We start from the raw sequence: 16,754 nt of genomic DNA on the forward strand, positions 1-16,754 counted from the left end.
TTCTGTACATCTTTGCCAGTGGTGTCTCTTCCCTTTTTGATGTAAGCCATTTTAACAGGTGTGAAGTGATAGATATATCATTATGGTTTTGATATGCATTTTCCTGATGAATAGTGATGTCGAGCCCATTTTTTGGTCCTGTTGGCCATTTGAATATCTTCTGAGGAAAGCTGTCTATTAAGATGCCTTGCCCAGTTTTTAACTGAATTGTGTTTTTTTTCTGTCGAATTGTATGAATTTTTTATATACTTTACATATTAACCTTTTTTCAGATAGTGTGGTTTACATATATTTTCATCCATTCTGTAGGTTGCTTGTGCATTATGTTACTTGTTTCTGCTTTGTTTTTTAGATTTTATTTAAATTCAACTTAGTTAACATATATTGTATTATTAGTTTCAGGGGTAGACTTTAGTGATTCATCACTTGCATGTAACACCCAGTGCTCCTCACAAGTGATGAGCCCACCACACAGTTAGACCATCTTCTAATGCCCACCACACATTTAGACCATCTTCCCGCCCACCTCCCCTCCAGCAGCTCTGTTTCTTTTCTCTAGTTAAGAGTCCCTTACGGTTTGCTTCCATCACTGTTTTTATCTTGTTTTTTCCTTTCCTTCCCCTATATATTCAACGTAAATGGAACTAGAGCGTTGCTCGTTTCTTTTGCAGTGCAGAAACATTGCTTGTTCCACTGTTTTTGCTTTTGTTGCTTGTACTTTTGATATCAAATCCAAAATCATTGCCAACATCAATGTTGGCAATATCAGAGAGATTTCCCCCTGTTTTCTTGTAGGAGTTTTATGGTTTAAGTTTATATATTTAAGTCTTTAACCCAGTTTTGGTTAATTTTTGTGAGTGGTGTAAGTTAGGGGTCCTGTTTCATTCTCTGCATGTGAATATTCAATTTTCTCAGGATCATTTATTGAAGAGATTATCTTTTCTTCCTTGAGTATGCTCAGCTCCCTAATCAAATTTTAGTTGACTACATCCATGGGTTTATTGTCCAGTTCTTGATTCTTTTTCTTTGGGTTTTTTTTTTTTTTTTTTTAATGAACGGTCATCCTATTTTGATTTTTATACCTTTGTAACAGTTTGAAAACAGGAAGTGTGATGCTTCCAGCTTTGTTCTTTCCCAGGAATGATTTGCTTATTTGGGGTGTTTTTTGTTCTATATAAATTTAAGGATTCTTTTTCCTATTTCTCTGAAAAATGTCCCTGGAATTTTGACAAGGATTGCCTTGAATCTACAGATGGCTTTGAGTCATGTGGATATTTAATGTTGATTTTTCTAAGCTATAAATAATGAGTTATCTTCCTATTTGTGTCTTATGTTTCTTTGATCAAAGTCTCATAGTTTTTAGTGTACATATCTTTCACCTCGTTAGTTAAGTTTATTCCTAAGTATTTTGTTCTTTTTGATGCTTTTGTGAGTGGTAGTTTTAAATTTCTTTTTCAGATTTTTTGGGTTAATGTATAGAAATGTAATGTTTTTGTATATGTGGATATTGTATCCTTCATCTTTGCTAGTTCCAACAGCTTTTTGGTGGTGTCTTCAGGATTTTCTATATGTAAGATCATATCCTCTGCAGACAAAGACAATTTGATTTCTTCTTTTCTGATCTGGATGCCTTTCATTTATTTATCTAGTCTGATGTGGAATATGAGTGGTAAGGTGAGTGCCTTTGTCTTATTCTTGAACTTAGAGGAAAAACTTTCAGTGTTTTGCCACTGAGTATGATGTTAGCTGTGGGTTTTTCCTATGTGGTCTTAATTATGTTCAGGTATGATACTTTGGTACCCACTTTATTGAGAGTGTTTATCATGAAAAGATGTTGAATTTTGTCAAATGCTTTTTCTGCACATATTGAAATGATCATGTAATTTTTTTTTCATTCTGATTTGATTTGATTTGATTGATTTCTATAGGATAATTTTGCTCAGTAAAGTATTCTTGGTTGGCAGTTCTTTTCTCTCAGCATTTTTTTTTTAAAGATTTTATTTATTTGACACAGAGAGAGGGATCACAAGTAGGCAGAACAGCAGGCTGAAGAGAGGGGGATGCAGGCTCCCCCCAAGCAGACAGCCCGATGTGGGGCTCAATCCCAGGACCCAGAGATCATGACCTGACCTGAAGGCGGAGGCCCAGCACATTGAGCCACCCAGGCACCCCTCTCTCAGCATTTTGAATATACAATCCTATTCTTCTCCTGGCATATAAGGTTTCTGCTGAGAAACTGCTAATTGCCTTATGAGGGCTCACTCGTAGGTGACAAGCTTTTTTTCTCTTGCTGCTTTTATGATTCTCTCTTTGATTTTGATTTTCGATGGTTTTATTATAATGTGTTTTGGAGAAAATCTCTTTAATTAGTTTTTTTGATGACTGAGCTCCATAAACTTGGATTCCAAATGTTTCCCCAGGTTTGAGAGTTCTCGCCCATGACTTCTTTAAGCTTTATGTCTTTTTCTCCCCTTTGCTCCTTCCGGAACTGCAGTAATTTACATGTTGTTTCTTTTAGTGGTATCCCACAATCACATAGGCTTTTCTCATTCTTTTCTTTCTTTTTTCTTTTTTCTCCACTGATTGGATAACTTGTAAGTTCTAAAATTTGAAAATTTTAAATTCACAGAATTTTTTTTTGATCCATTTTCCTCTCAGAAATTTCTTTTTTTCTCTCTCTCTTTTTAAAAAGATTTTATTTTTATTTTTTTGACAGAGAAAGAAAGATCATACGTAGGCAGAGAAGCAGGCAGAGAGAGAGTGGGAAGCAGGATCCCTGCAGGGAGCCTGATGCCAGGCTGGATCCAAGAACCCTGAAATCATGACGGGAGCTGAAGGCAGACGCTTAACCAACTGAGCTACCCAGGCGCCCCTTGTCAGTGATTTCTATTGCTTTTTTCCATTTCATTCACTATATTATTCAGCTCCAGAAATTTTGTTATTTTTTTAACTATTTCCAGCTCTTTTAAAAAATATATATTTTATTTATTTATTGAGAGAGAAAGTGAAAGCGATCAGGTTGGGAGTGGGACAGAGAGAGGGAGAGAGAATGTCAAGCAGACCTGGGGCTCAATCCCACAATCCTGAGGCCATGATCTGAGCTAAAACCAAGAGTCAGACACCTAACTTACTGAGCACCCAGGTGCCCTTCCTACTCTTTATTAAACTTCTCATTTTGTTCTTCTAATATTTTTCTCATCTTATTGAACTGGCTTTTTTTGTTTTTTAAGATTTTATTTGTTTGTTTATTTATTTATTTTAGAGAGAGCATGTGTGTGAGCCGGGTGAGTGGGGGAAGGAGAGGGACATGCAGACTGCACTGAGCATAAGTCCGATGCAGGGGTGCATCTCATGACCTTGCGACCATGACCTGAAACAGAATCAAAGGTCAGGCGCTTAACAGACTGAGCCACCCAGGCACTCCTGAATTGGCTTTTTGTGTTTTCTTGTAGCTCACTGAGTTTACTTAAAACTGCTATTTTGAATTCTTTTTTGGATAAACTACTGATCTTCATGTGTTTGAGATCAATTATTGGAAGATTATTGTGATCATTTTGTGGTATCATATTTCCTTGACTTTTTATATTCTTTGAAGTTTTACATTGCTGTCTTTGCATTTGAAGTAGTCTTTAATGACTACCTTTCCAGTGTATCCAAACCTGTTTTGCTTTGTTTTTGCTCTAGTGGTGTGCTGGAACTTTACTGTAAGAAATCTCGTATTCCAAAAAGCCTCTCTCTTCAATGGGTGAATATCTAAGTGTGTTCCAAGGGCTCCCAGATGTGGTTGAGAGGAAGGGGCTGGAGCCAGTCTGTGGTCTATTGCTGGCTCTATAGCTGGGACTGTAGTGAGTGTGTCTGTTATCTGATGCACGGGTAGGCAAGAGTTTTCCTAGGTCCCTTGGTTTATGATGCTTGGTTCCACAGCTCCTACAAAGAGGTCCACAGCTGTTTTGTTGCCACAAAGACACTGTATTGTAATTGTATATTTATCAATCTTTGAAGCAAGGGATGTGTATTTGCTTATATATGGTTGGACTTCATAACCGTTCTGTGAACTAATAAATGAATTGAGATGGCTAGCAGAATTTTACAACAAAACTGTTTTTTTATTCTTTACCAGTAAAATTATTAGAAAACATCAGTTTATTAAATCTTTTAAAAATGTTTTAAAGGATTTTTTAAAATTTAATTTTTTCTCAGTGCTCCAATATTTATTGTTTATGGACCACACCCAGCACTCCATGCAATTTATGCCCTCCTTAATACCAACCAAATCCCCACCCCAACCCCTCCAAAACCCTCAGTTTTTTTCTCAGAGTCCACCACTCTCATGGTTCGTCTCCCCCTCCGATTCCCTCCAACTCACTTTTCCTCTCTATCTCCCAATGTGCTCCATGTTATTACTTGCTCCACAAATAAGTGAAACCATATGATAATCGGCTCTGTCTGCATGACCTATTTCACTCAGCATGATCTCCTCCAGTCCCGTCCATGTTGATACAAATGTTGGGTATTCACCCTTTCTGATGGAGGCATAATATTCCATTGTATATATGGACCATATCTTCTTTATCCATTTGTCTGTTGAAGGGCATCTTGGCTTTTTCCACAGTTTGGGGATTATGACCATTGCTGCTATGAACATTGGGGTACAGATGGCTCTTCTTTTCACTACATCTGTATCTTTGGGGTAAATCCCAGTAGTGCAATTACAGGGTCATGGGGAAGCTCTATTTTTAATTTCTTAAGGAATCTCTTCACTGTTCTCCAAAGTGGCTGTACCAACTTGCATTCCCACCAATAGTGTAAGAGGGTTCCCCTTTCTCCACATCTTCTCCAACACTTGTTGTTTACTGTCTTGTTGATTTTGGCCATTCTAACTGGTGTAAGGTAGTATCTCAATGTGGTTTTGTTTGAATCTCCCTGATAGCTAGTGAAGATGACCATTTTTTCATGTGTCCATTAGCCATTTGTATGTCTTCTTTGAAGAAGTGTCTGTTCATGTCTCTGCCCATTTTTTGATGTGATTTTCTGGTTTTGTGTGTGTGTGTGTGTTAAGTTTGAGGAGTTCTTTATTAGATTTTGGATATCAGCCTTCTGTCCGTAGTGTCATTTGCAAATATTTTCTCCTATTCCATGGGTTGTCTCTTTGTTTTGTTGATTGTTTCATTTGTTGAAACTTTTTTTTCTTGAGGAGGTCCCAAAAAGTTCATTTTCACTTTTGTTTCCTTTGCCTTTGGAGACATGTCTTGAAAGAAGCTGCTGTGGCCTATGTCGAAGAGATTACTGCCTATGTTCTCCCCTAGGATTTTGATAGATTCCTGCCTCACATTGAGGTCTTTGATCCATTTCGAGTTTATCTTTGTGTATGGTATAAGAGAAATGTCGAGCATTTATTTAAGAGAGAGGGATAGAGAGTAAGAGACAGCATAAGAGGGGAGAAGGCCACTGAGCCAAAGGCAGTGGCTTAACCAACTGAGCTACCCAGGCTCCCCAAAATATTAGCTTTTGTTTTTTAAAAGATTTTATTTATTTATTTGACAGAGAGAGAGAGAGAGATCACAAGTAGGCAGAGAGAGAGGAAGGGAAACAGGCTCCCTGCTGAGCAGAGAGCCCAATGCAGGACCTGATCCCAGGATCCTGGGGTCATGACCTGAGCTAAAGGCAGAGGCTTTAACCCACTGAGTCACCCAGGCACCCCCATTCCTTGATAATTTTAGATATTCAGTGCCTTTGACAGTATCATGAATGGTTATGCATTTATTAGGGACTTTGAATTATTTGGTTATATTTGCTTAATATTTGTTTAGATTCTGGGGGAAGGGGGAAGATTTTATTTATCAATCTATCATAGATTATTACTTTTGGTTTATAAAGTTCTAAATTACAAAAGCCGAAGATTCCTGTACCAACAGTGTCATTGACACATATATAGTATACTCAATAAGTGTCTGTTTGGGAGTAAACAGTTGAATGAATAAATGAATGCCCATTGATCAGTTTCTGTAGAAGAAGCAAATCTTGAGTTGTTTGAAAGTAGATTTTCAATATTGCCTACATATGTAGTCTTTTTATTTAAAAAATGGTTAAGATTTATGAGTTATTATTACAATTATAGCTAAAAATGGAATACTAATAGATTCATTTGCTATCCAATTACTTAAAAACACTTAAATATTACTTTCACCATATGCTGTAAAACACGTGTTTTGAAGGCACATTTCCTGGATTTGAATTCTGGGTCTACTCCTGACCACCTGTACTAGCTTTGGGAAGTTACATTTTTCTGTGCCTCATTTTCTTCCTGTGTAAAATACCTAATATAATTACCTATGTTTTGTAAGATTGTTGTGAGGCTTAAAATAGCTTTAAAACATGTGAAGTTTTCATAAAAATGCATAGTATTTACACAATAGATCCTCAAAACACTAATATCATGATTATTTAAAAAGGGTTTCTTCCATATCAGAACTTAACTTGCAGTTTCCAAATAGTTTTTAGAACCAGTAAAAGCTTGATTTATTGAAAATGACAACAAAAATTGTGGTATATTTCTTTGTATCAAATAATGCAAGTTATGTTATGATTTTCCTTTGCTCAGTTTGATCTGAATTTAGTGCTTTGTTAACATTATTAATAATATAGTTTAGATATGATTTAGATATTCTTTATATTTAAGTATTTAATATTTGACTGAAAAGATTTGTTTTTTTTTTAGATATTCAAAGAAAACGTCTAGTGTCAAGGAAGAGGTAAATACATATATAGAAAATTTTTTTATTAATTTTTAAATTTTTATTTTATTATGTTATTTTGATAAATAATGTTTATCAGGAATATTATTCCATGATAAAAGATTACTTTAGGAAAGGTATAGTGAAAAAAGAGAAAATCTGCCTTTGTTGTACAGACATATACTTTGAAAAAGTTGTTCAGAAACACTAGCTATTGATAAAGGTCGTTTTGATAAAAATCAGTCCTTTTGAAAGTACCTTTTTTTTTTGCTCCTATAAAGAGATATGTGTATTTATCATCTCTCTACACTCAGTATATTTTATCAATATTCAGGGAACATTTTGAAGTAGTATTATTTATTTGTAGGTCAAAAAAACAATTGATTCTATGGATGACTTCAATGACTTAACTTTGTCATCTGAAACAATTTCGGAGGATTTCCACATGCCTGACTGTCATCATATGGCTTGCATGTTGCTAACTGAACAGCATGGTATGTATTGTAAAGGTCAGACCATTGTGTAAATATGAAGCCTTTGTATGTACATTACTATAGTAATATGTGCACTTCTTGTCTAGTGCTGTACCATACAACACTGATGTGTTATAGAGCTACTCATCTCAGAAATACATTTTATATGAAAATAGAGAAATGTTGAATACTCTTAGCAAAGAGCCATAATTTCCACTATACTTTTCATCATGGGAATGGCACACCTGATGTGTGTTAACTTTCCTCTTCTGTGCCTTCACCCAAGGTCAGGTTACCACTATATTTGTCCTAGAATACTGAAACAACCTCGGGACTGTTTTCCTTGTCATGCCTCCTCCCAGAATCTTGGTCTACTCTGCAACCATGGTTACCATATATTTTTAAAAAATTTATATTTCATCACGTGACCCCCTTGCTTAAAGCTTAGCTATTACTCTCATCGTTCTGGGATGAAAGACCACAGTTCTCAGCCTCATCTTGGATTGTTTCATATCCTTCTGTCCATATCTCAGCCACTGTTTTAGATATTTTTCCTTACAATAGAGCTTTTTTCCCCTCAACAGCTTAAGTTAGGACAACTGCACATGTATAAAGTGTATAATTTGATAGTTTTGACATATGTATATGCATATGAAACCATAACTGTAATTCAGGCAGGTAAGTAACCCTTAAGTCTCGTGTCTCTTTGTAATCCCTCATTATGAAACTGCCGAATGGTTTTCTAAAGTAGTTGCACCATTTTCACTTCCCACCAGCAATGTCTGAGAGTTCTGATTTCTCCCTGTATATTCATAACACTTAGTATTGTCAGTTTTTTAAATCTCAGATGTTCTGATGGGACTGTAGTATATGTATCGTTATGGTTTTAATATACATTTCCCTAATAACTTATAATGTTGAGCATATATTTGTGGGCTTATTTGCCATCTGTATATCTTCTTTGAACTGTCCAAATCCTTTGCCATTTTAAAAATTGGGTTTTCTTACCTGTTGAGTTTTGAGAATTCTTTGTATATTCTAGATATAGTTCCTTTATCACCTGTATTTTTTTTGCAGAGATTTTCTCTCAGTCTATGACTTTTCATTCTCTCAGCAATATCTTTTTAAGAGCAATTTTTCTTTTTTGATAAAGTCCAGTTTATACCTTTGTTCTTTTATGAATTTTTGCTTTTGGTGTTCCTATATGAGAAATATTTGCCTAGCACAAGGTCAAAGGTTTTCTCTCTTTCTTTTAGAAGTTTTGCAGTTGAATAACAAAGTTTTATAGTTTTAGGTCTTACATTTCGATCTGTGATCCATGAGATCCAGTTTGTATTCTTTTTTTTTTTTTAAGATTCTATTTGTTTATTTATTTATTTGACAGAGAAAGCATGAGCAGGGGGAATGGCAGGCTGAGGGAGATGGAGAAACAGTCTCCCAGCTGAGCAGAGGGCTGGACATGCGGCTCGATCCCAGGTCCCATGAATCATGACCTGAGCCGAAGGCAGCCACTTAACTGACTGAGCCATGCAAGGACCCCCATTTTGAATTCTTTTTTTTTGTGATACAGGGTATGGGTCTAGGTTTATTCTTGAACTTAGTAAGTTTACTTATTAGTTTTAGTAGCTTTTTAAAAATTTCTGTCAGATTTTTCTACATAACCAAAGTTTATCAAACTTTTTTTTAACTACTATTTTACTAATTTCTTAAGGTGGAGCCAAAGGTCATCAGTTTGAGGCTTTTCTTCTTTTTTAGTACATACATTCAGTGCTATAAATGTTCATGTGAGTGCTGCTACTGCAGGATTCCAGAAATTCTTATGTGTTATATGTTCATTTCCATTCAGTTCAGAATATTTTCTAATTTCTTTTTTCTTTACTTCTTTGACCCAGGGGTTATTTAAAATTTTATTTATTTGAGAGAGAGAGAGAGAGAAAGAGAGAGCATGAGCTGGGAGGGGGGAAGAAGACTCCCCTCTAAGCAGGGAGCCCAGAGTGGGGATTGATCCCAGGACCCTGAGATCATGACCTGAGCCGAAGATAGACACTTAACTGACTGAGCCACCCAGGCGCCCTGACCCAGGGTTTATTTAGATGTGTGTTAATTAGTTTGCAAATATTTGAGTATTTTCCAGAGATATTTTTATTCTTGATTTCTAATTTGATTTCTTTGTGGTCATAAAACACACTCTTATGACTTCAGTTCTTTTGACTTACTTCTCCTATTATAATTTATTTTATGATCCAGAATATCGTCTCTTTCGGTAAGTGTTCCATGGATGCTTGAGAAGAACAGTCGTGTTCAAGTCTACTATGTCCTTGCTGATTTTCTGCCTACTGAAATCTCAGACTATAATTGTGAATTTGCTTGTTCCTCTGAAGTTCTGTCAATTTTACTTTATGGATTTTGAACCTGTTAATAAATGCATAAACATTTAGGTTTATTATGCTTCCTTTAGTTGACTGTTTTATCATTATTAAATGAACTTATTTACTGCTGCTAATGTTTTTTGTTTTGAAATCTATTTTGTGTGGTATTAATGTAACCGCTCAGGCTCAGCCCAGTGTTAGTGTGGTCTGTCATGTTTCTGGCCTCTTAACACATTTTTAGTTTTTACATTTAAAATGCATTTTTTAATAGCTGGCAGATAGCTGGGTCTTCCATTTTTATCCATTTTGATGTCTGCCATTTCATTGAGGCTTTTAGACCATTTTCATTTAATGTGATTATTGATGTAGTCGATTTGAATCTGTCATCATGTTGTTTGACTTCAATTTGTCCTTTCCGATCTTCATTGCATTCTCTTCTTTTCTGATTTCTTTCAGATTGAGCAAGTAATTTTTATGATTTAGTTTTATTTATGTGTGTATGTGTATGTATGTATTTTTCTTACTAGCTGTAACTCTGTAGTTTTGCTATTTTGATGATTAGAGCCTAAAGTATATGACCTAAGCATCATAGTCCTCCATCTAGTAATGTTATAACAGATCATATGTCGTTTAAGAAAATTATAAAGGTTTACTTCCTTTTCTTCACTCCTAGCCAGATCCTTCTGAATCTGTGGGTTTGTAGTTTTCATTAAGTTTAGAAAGGTTTTGGCCATTTTTTCTTTTCTTTTTTAAAAAAGATTGTATTCATTTATTTGAGAGAGAGAAGGAGAAAGAGGGAGAGTGCAGGAGCCAGGGAGGAGTGGCAGAAGGAGGGGGAGAAGCAGACTCCCCTCTAATCAGGGAGTCTAACACCGGGCTTGATCCCAGGACCCTGAGATCATGAGATCATGACCTGAGCTGAAGGTGGACACCCACTGACGAATCCACTTAGATGCCTCCGTCATTTTTTCTTCAAATATTTTTTCTTGTTCCTTTCCTCTACCTCTTTGGGGAACTGTATATTAGTTACTTGAAGTTTTCTCACAGTTTTCCGATGTCAAATTTCAGTCTTTTATTTTGAGCTGTCTAATATGTGTTTATTCCAATCCAGTGTGTTTTTCATGTCTGACATAATTTACATCTCTGTAAGTGCTATTTGGTTTTTCAAAAATTAGCTTCTATGCCTCCACTTACCCTTTTATGCTTTCTTTGGAGTTCTAGCTCAGTTAATGACAAACAGTTTGATCCTTTCCCATTCTGCTTTTATGAATTGTTAGGTGAATTCAGAGTAGTGTTCAGCCTAGAGCTCATAATTCCCCACTGCTGAGGCACGACCTACTTAACTCTACTCATTGTGCTGCGGGTTATGAGTTTTTCCAGCATGGCTAATGGGGATAGATACTGCCCCTGGTGCCATGTGAGCTCCAGGAAGGGTTTCCTCTGCTCTTTCTAGATTGATCTTTCCCCTGGTCGCAGGAGATTTCCTTACGGCCATGCATTGGTTATTACTCTTCTGATCTCCAGGGTTCTTTCTTTGTTCTGCTTTCTCCTCACCAGGGCTTTGACCTCTGATCTCATCTGTCTTAGTTTCACCAGACTCCGTTTCATCACCTCAACTCAGGGAGTCTGGTGGAGTTTGTCAGTTTTTTCCCCTGTGTCATGGCCTGGAAATTGTCCCAAGGCAGTGAGCTCAGGTATATGTTAGGCTAACTTCCTGTGTTTTCAGGGATCATTGTCCTTCATTGCCTGAATTCCTTTGAAAATGATTTTAAAGTGTATTTTACCTGTTTTTGTTTGGCTTTTTTCAGGTAGGAAGATAAATCAGTACCTGTTACTCCATCTTGGCCAGAAGCAGATTGCAATAGAACTTTGGCACATGCTGTAGACTGTCTTTAATGCTCTCCTTCCTCGTTTGCTCACATGCTTCCTGCTCCTCCTTCATTTCTCAGAATAGTTCCTCAGGGCAATCTTCCCTTCTTACTATAGATCAAGTTACGTTATGTGATCATAGAACTCTTTTATTAGAGGAACTATCTGAATTTATAATTGTGTTCTCCTTCACTAGACTTTAAGCTAAATAAAAGCCAGAGATCTGCAGAACTTAGTGTAATATGTTTTGCTTTTTTAAAAATTTTATTTATTTAAGAGACAGAGTGCATAAGCAGGGGGAGGGGCATGGACAGGGGGAGAAGCAGACTCTCCACTGAGTAGGGAGCCCAATGTAGAGCTTGATCCCAGGACCCTGGGATCATGACCTGAGTTGAAGGCAGATGCTTAACCAACTGAGATACCCAGGCATCCCAGTAATATATTTGATATTGAAATCATTCAATATATATTTGTTTAATGTATGAATGAGTGAATGTGAAAGCATACAGTCTTTTATATGCAAAAAGTACTCATATATTTTATTTAATTTTCTTTTTTTATATTTAATTAATTTATTTGAGAACGAACATGACTGGGGGTGTGGGAATGAACAGAGCAGGAGGGAGGAAGGGTGGATAGAATCTCAAGCAGACTCTGTGCTGAGTGGAGCCCAATGCAGGGCTCGATCCGACAACTCTGGGATTATGTATGACCTGAGCTGAAACCAAGAGTCAGATGCTTAAGCAGCTGAGCCACCCAGGTGCCCTATATATTTTATTTGTTTTTGTTTTTTCTCTGATGTAGATTCTGTCAGTTTATTGAAAACCCAGAATGTGGTTCTTTCATATGAAAGACTAATAAAACTTAAAAAAGATCAATGTGAACAACTTAAAAGAAAAAATAAGAAAATGGAAAATATGGCTAAGGGACTACAAAAGAATCTATCAAAGACAAAAGAAATGATATCTAAGTTGGAGCTTCAAAAAATAAAATGGGAGGATGAACTCTGCAGTTTGAGGTATGATATCTTGGTTTTAAGGAAATACTTGTACTATTTACCTTGTGTGGTTTTTTTTTTTTAATAGGCTCCACACAAAATATATGTAGGGCTTGAAGTCAAGAGTGATACCAAGAGTCACATGCTCTACCAGTTGAGCCAACGAGGCACCCCTTGAATTATTTACTTTTATCTACAGATGCGTAGATGTTTTGAAATTGCTAACTTACCTTGGATTTTATAGGGAAGAAAACTTCTTTAGTATTGTGAAGTATGAGATTCTTCAAAATAATATAGCAAGTTCTTAACAGTGAATACTTTTAATAATTTAATGAATATTCCAAATCATAATCTTAATGACCATATAGAAACCCACTATGTGGAAACCTCATTATTTACCAAATTGAATTTTGGGTTTTTTACCCCCATTTTTCTATACTTTAATTAATGCTGTAAGGAATGTTTTTTATATAAATCTGTTTCTACATTTCTGGTTACTCGGAATAAATTCTTCAATGTAGTGTTGTTAAAGTATAAAAATTTTTAGAGAACATCTTTGATCCTATTTTTAAAATGTTCTCAGGAAATTTTATATTAATTTATATGCCCATCAACAGAATAGAAAATGGCCATTTTTCTCAAGACAGAAAAAAATTTAAAAACTAGTTTTAAACATATGCGTGATTAAAAGGTGAAATAGAAAATGATTACTGCTAAGTTTTTCAGCATCTCTCTTATATGTTGATGAAATTAATTCAAAAGTCTATGCTGCAAGCACATATCACTCTTTATTATTTACTTAATATAGATCCTGTGTTGTTATAAAAAGAGTTTTCAAATGATTTATTAAATGGATAATAGGGGAAACCAATAATACATTATATGTTATGCTGAGTGAAATAAGTCAAGCAGAGAGAGTCAATTATCATATGGTTTCACTTATTTGTGGAGCATAACAAATAGCATGGAGGACATGGGGAGATAGGAGAAGGGAGTTGGGGGAAATTGGAAGGGGAGGTGAACTATGGGAGACTATGGACTCTGAAAAACAATCTGAGGGTTTTGAAGGGGCGGGGGGTGGGAGGTCGGGGTACAAGATGGTGGGTATTGGAGAGGGCACAGATTGCATGGAGCACTGGGTGTGGTGCAAAAATAATGAATACTTTATGCTGAAAATAAATGAAAAATAAATTAAAAAAAGAAAAAAGATGTATAAATGTGTAATTTGAGTGTCACCTGCGATGAGAATTGGCAAGCTGTATATTTGAGTATTCTGTTATCTAAAACTGAAAATTTGCTATAGACCATTTTCTCCAAAATAATCCATATGTTTCTGTTATAGAGCTACAGTCCAAATTTGCATGTATAATCTTCAACAGAAGGCTTTTCACATACATTTTTAAAAATTAATTTGTTTTTTTCTTTTATTTTTTATATTTTTTAATGTATTTTTTATTTATTTTCAGCATAACAGTATTCATTATTTTTGCACCACACCCAGTGTTCCATGCAATCCATGCCCTCTATAATACCCACTACCTGCTACACTGACCTCCCATCCCCTGCCCCTCCAAACCCCTCAGATTGTTTTTCAGAGTCCATAGACTCTCATGATTCACCTCCCCTTCCAATTTACACCAACTCCCTTCTCCTCTCTAACACCCCTTGTCCTCCATGCTATTTGTTATGCTCTACAAATAAGTGAAACCATATGATAATTGACTCTCTCTGCTTGACTTATTTCACTCAGAATAATCTCTTCCAGTCCCGTCCATGTTGCTACAAAAGTTGGGTATTCATCCTTTCTGATGGAGGCATAATACTCCATAGTGTATATGGACCACATCTTCCTTATCCATTCGTCCGTTGAAGGGCATCTTGATTCTTTCCACAGTTTGGCGACCGTGGCCATTGCTGCTATAAACACTGGGGTACAGATGGCCCTTCTTTTCACTACATCTGTATTTTTGGGGTTAATACCCAGTAGTACATTTGCAGGGTCATGGGGAAGTTGTATTTTTAATTTCTTGAGGAATCTCTACACTGTTCTCCAAAGTGGCTGCACTAACTTGCATTTCCACCAACAGTGGAAGAGAGTTCCCCTTTCTCCACATGCCCTCCAACACATGTTGTTTCCTGTCTTGCTAATTTTGGCCATTCTAACTGGTGTAAGGTGGTATCTCAATGTGGTTTTAATTTGAATCTCCCTGTTGGCTAGTGATGATGAACATTTTTCCATGTGTTTGATAGCCTTTTGTTTGTCTTCATTGGAGAAGTGTCTGTTCATATCTTCTGCCCATTTTTTGTTATGATTGTCTCTTTTGTGTGTGTTGAGTATGAGGAGTTCTTTACAGATCCTGGATATCAACCTTTTGTCTGTACTGTCATTTGCAAATATCTTCTCCCATTCTGTGGGTTGCCTCTTTGTTTTCCTGACTGTTTCCTTTGCTGTGCAGAAGCTTTTGATTTTGATGAAGTCCTAAAAGTTCATTTTCACTTTTGTTTCCTTTGCCTTTGGAGACATATCTTGAAAGAATTGCTGTGGCTTATATCGAAGAGATTACTGCCTATGTTCTTCTCTAGTATTCTGATGGAGTCCTGTCTCACATTGAGGTCTTTTATCCATGTAGAAGAATGAAACTCGACCATTCTCTTAAACCATACACAAAGATAAACTCAAAATGGATAAAAGACCTCCGTGTGAGACAGGAACTTCTCTTTTTAAATAGAACTAAATTATCTTTTTTTTTTTTTAAATTAGAAATTAACAATGTTTTTATTGAACATACCTAAATTTGGAGTAGGGTGGGGTCACAGAGTGGGGTCAGGGCACAGGGGACACGGTGCTACAGAAGGGACGGGTGCAGGCCAGGCCTCACTCTCGGGGGTCCGTTAGGACTCCTCGCTCGGCCGCGGCGCTGCCTAAGATGAAGCCCAGGGCCAGGGACACGGTCTGGTCGAAGGAGCCGCACAGCTGCTCCACGTGCTGGTTCAGGGTCAGCAGCTGGTCGCATAGGAGGCCCAGGATGGCCACGATGTCGCCCAGGTGCCCCAGGGTCTGCAGAAGGGCTGCGTTCAGCGACGGGGTCGCGGACTGCGGGGGCGCGTGGTCCTCGGGGCGGCTGGGCAGCGAGTCTGGGTCCTCCCGGGCGGGGTCCAGGACCGGCGGCGGCGGGGATCCCGGAACGCGGAAAGGCTCGCGGTCCTCGGGCCAGCCCGGTGCGGGGCTGGCCGTGGAGAGCGCCGTAGGGGAGCCGGGAGCTCTAGGGGCGTCCGCAGACTTGGGCGGGGTCGGGCTGAACCTGAGCGTCGAGGCCGGGTCCGCGACGGGGCCGCGCGTGGACCGCGGCGGCGGGACGTCTGGCTTGGCGGGCGAGAAGGGCACGGCGGGGGCCGGGCGGCGTCCGCGCGGGGGGCTCCCGGGCCCTGGGGAGCGGCGGCGGCCGCCGCGCGGGTTTCCGTTGTCGCCCAGCAGCCCCATGAGCTCGCGGATCTGTGCGTCGAAGGGCCCGGGCGGCTGGCCCTGCGCGTCACGGAGCTTGTCCTTGAGGAACTTGTAGCGGCGGCGGCACTGCGCGGGCGTGCGGCGCACCTGCTGGCGGGCCAGCGCGGCCGACACGCGGCGGTAGGTGGGCAGCGCCTGGCGGGGGTCCAGCAGCAGCGCGGGCCACACGGCCGGCTGCAGCAGCGTGCCCAGCAGCAGCAGCTCCGTCTCGCGGGCGCTCCAGGGCGTGCGCTGCGCCGAGCCCGGGGACTCGGGCGACCCGAGGAGGCCGGGGGACCCGGGGGACGCGGACGCCGCCAGCGCGCCGGGTGAGGTGGGCCGCCCCGGCGGGGTTCCCGGTGCGCCCCCGGCCGGCTGCGGCTCGGGGTCCGGGCTGGCTGGCGATGCCGGCGCGGGGGGCGCGGGGGGCGCGGGCGGGGGCGGCCGCCGCGGCCGGAGCAACATCCCGGGGCTGGCGGAGCTCGCAGGGTCGCGGCGGCGGCCGGCCTAAATTATCTTTTCTAATGGAGGAGTAATTACTAGTATGTGGAAAAAACAATAATTTTCCATTCTTTCTTGAATAATTTCAAAATTCCTTTCCCTACAGTATCTCCCAGAGATGTCTTCCAGAGATACTAGTACTAAGCAGCATAATGCTTTTTCATTGCTTCTTTTCAACTATGTATGTCTTTTGGAAGAGATTGAAGTGAGAAATTACAAACATGAGCCCGAGAAAGGAAAATAATTGAGAACATAGAAATTTCATTTGGATAATAAACCAGCATATGTGGCACCAGATCATAACATGAGCTTTTTATTGTTTACAGA

At 38.9% G+C, this 16,754-nt stretch overlaps 1 protein-coding gene across 1 annotated transcript; it reads right to left on the reverse strand.

Moving 5' to 3' along the window:
• Positions 1 to 15,317: 15,317 nt before the first annotated feature.
• LOC131838110 (undifferentiated embryonic cell transcription factor 1-like) lies at positions 15,318 to 16,394 on the reverse strand. The gene has a single exon (XM_059183813.1). The coding sequence runs from the start codon at positions 16,389 to 16,391 to the stop codon at positions 15,318 to 15,320; it is 1,074 nt and encodes a 357-aa protein (XP_059039796.1). The 5' UTR covers positions 16,392 to 16,394.
• Positions 16,395 to 16,754: the final 360 nt, after the last annotated feature.

This window comes from Mustela lutreola, chromosome 8 (assembly GCF_030435805.1).
Source record: "Mustela lutreola isolate mMusLut2 chromosome 8, mMusLut2.pri, whole genome shotgun sequence".
Taxonomy (NCBI): Eukaryota; Metazoa; Chordata; class Mammalia; order Carnivora; family Mustelidae; genus Mustela; species Mustela lutreola.

What these genes read in the sequence shown, in the direction of transcription:
- LOC131838110 (XM_059183813.1), bottom strand. Translation starts at nt 16,391, where the DNA reads ATGTTGCTCCGGCCGCGGCGGCCGCCCCCGCCCGCGCCCCCCGCGCCC.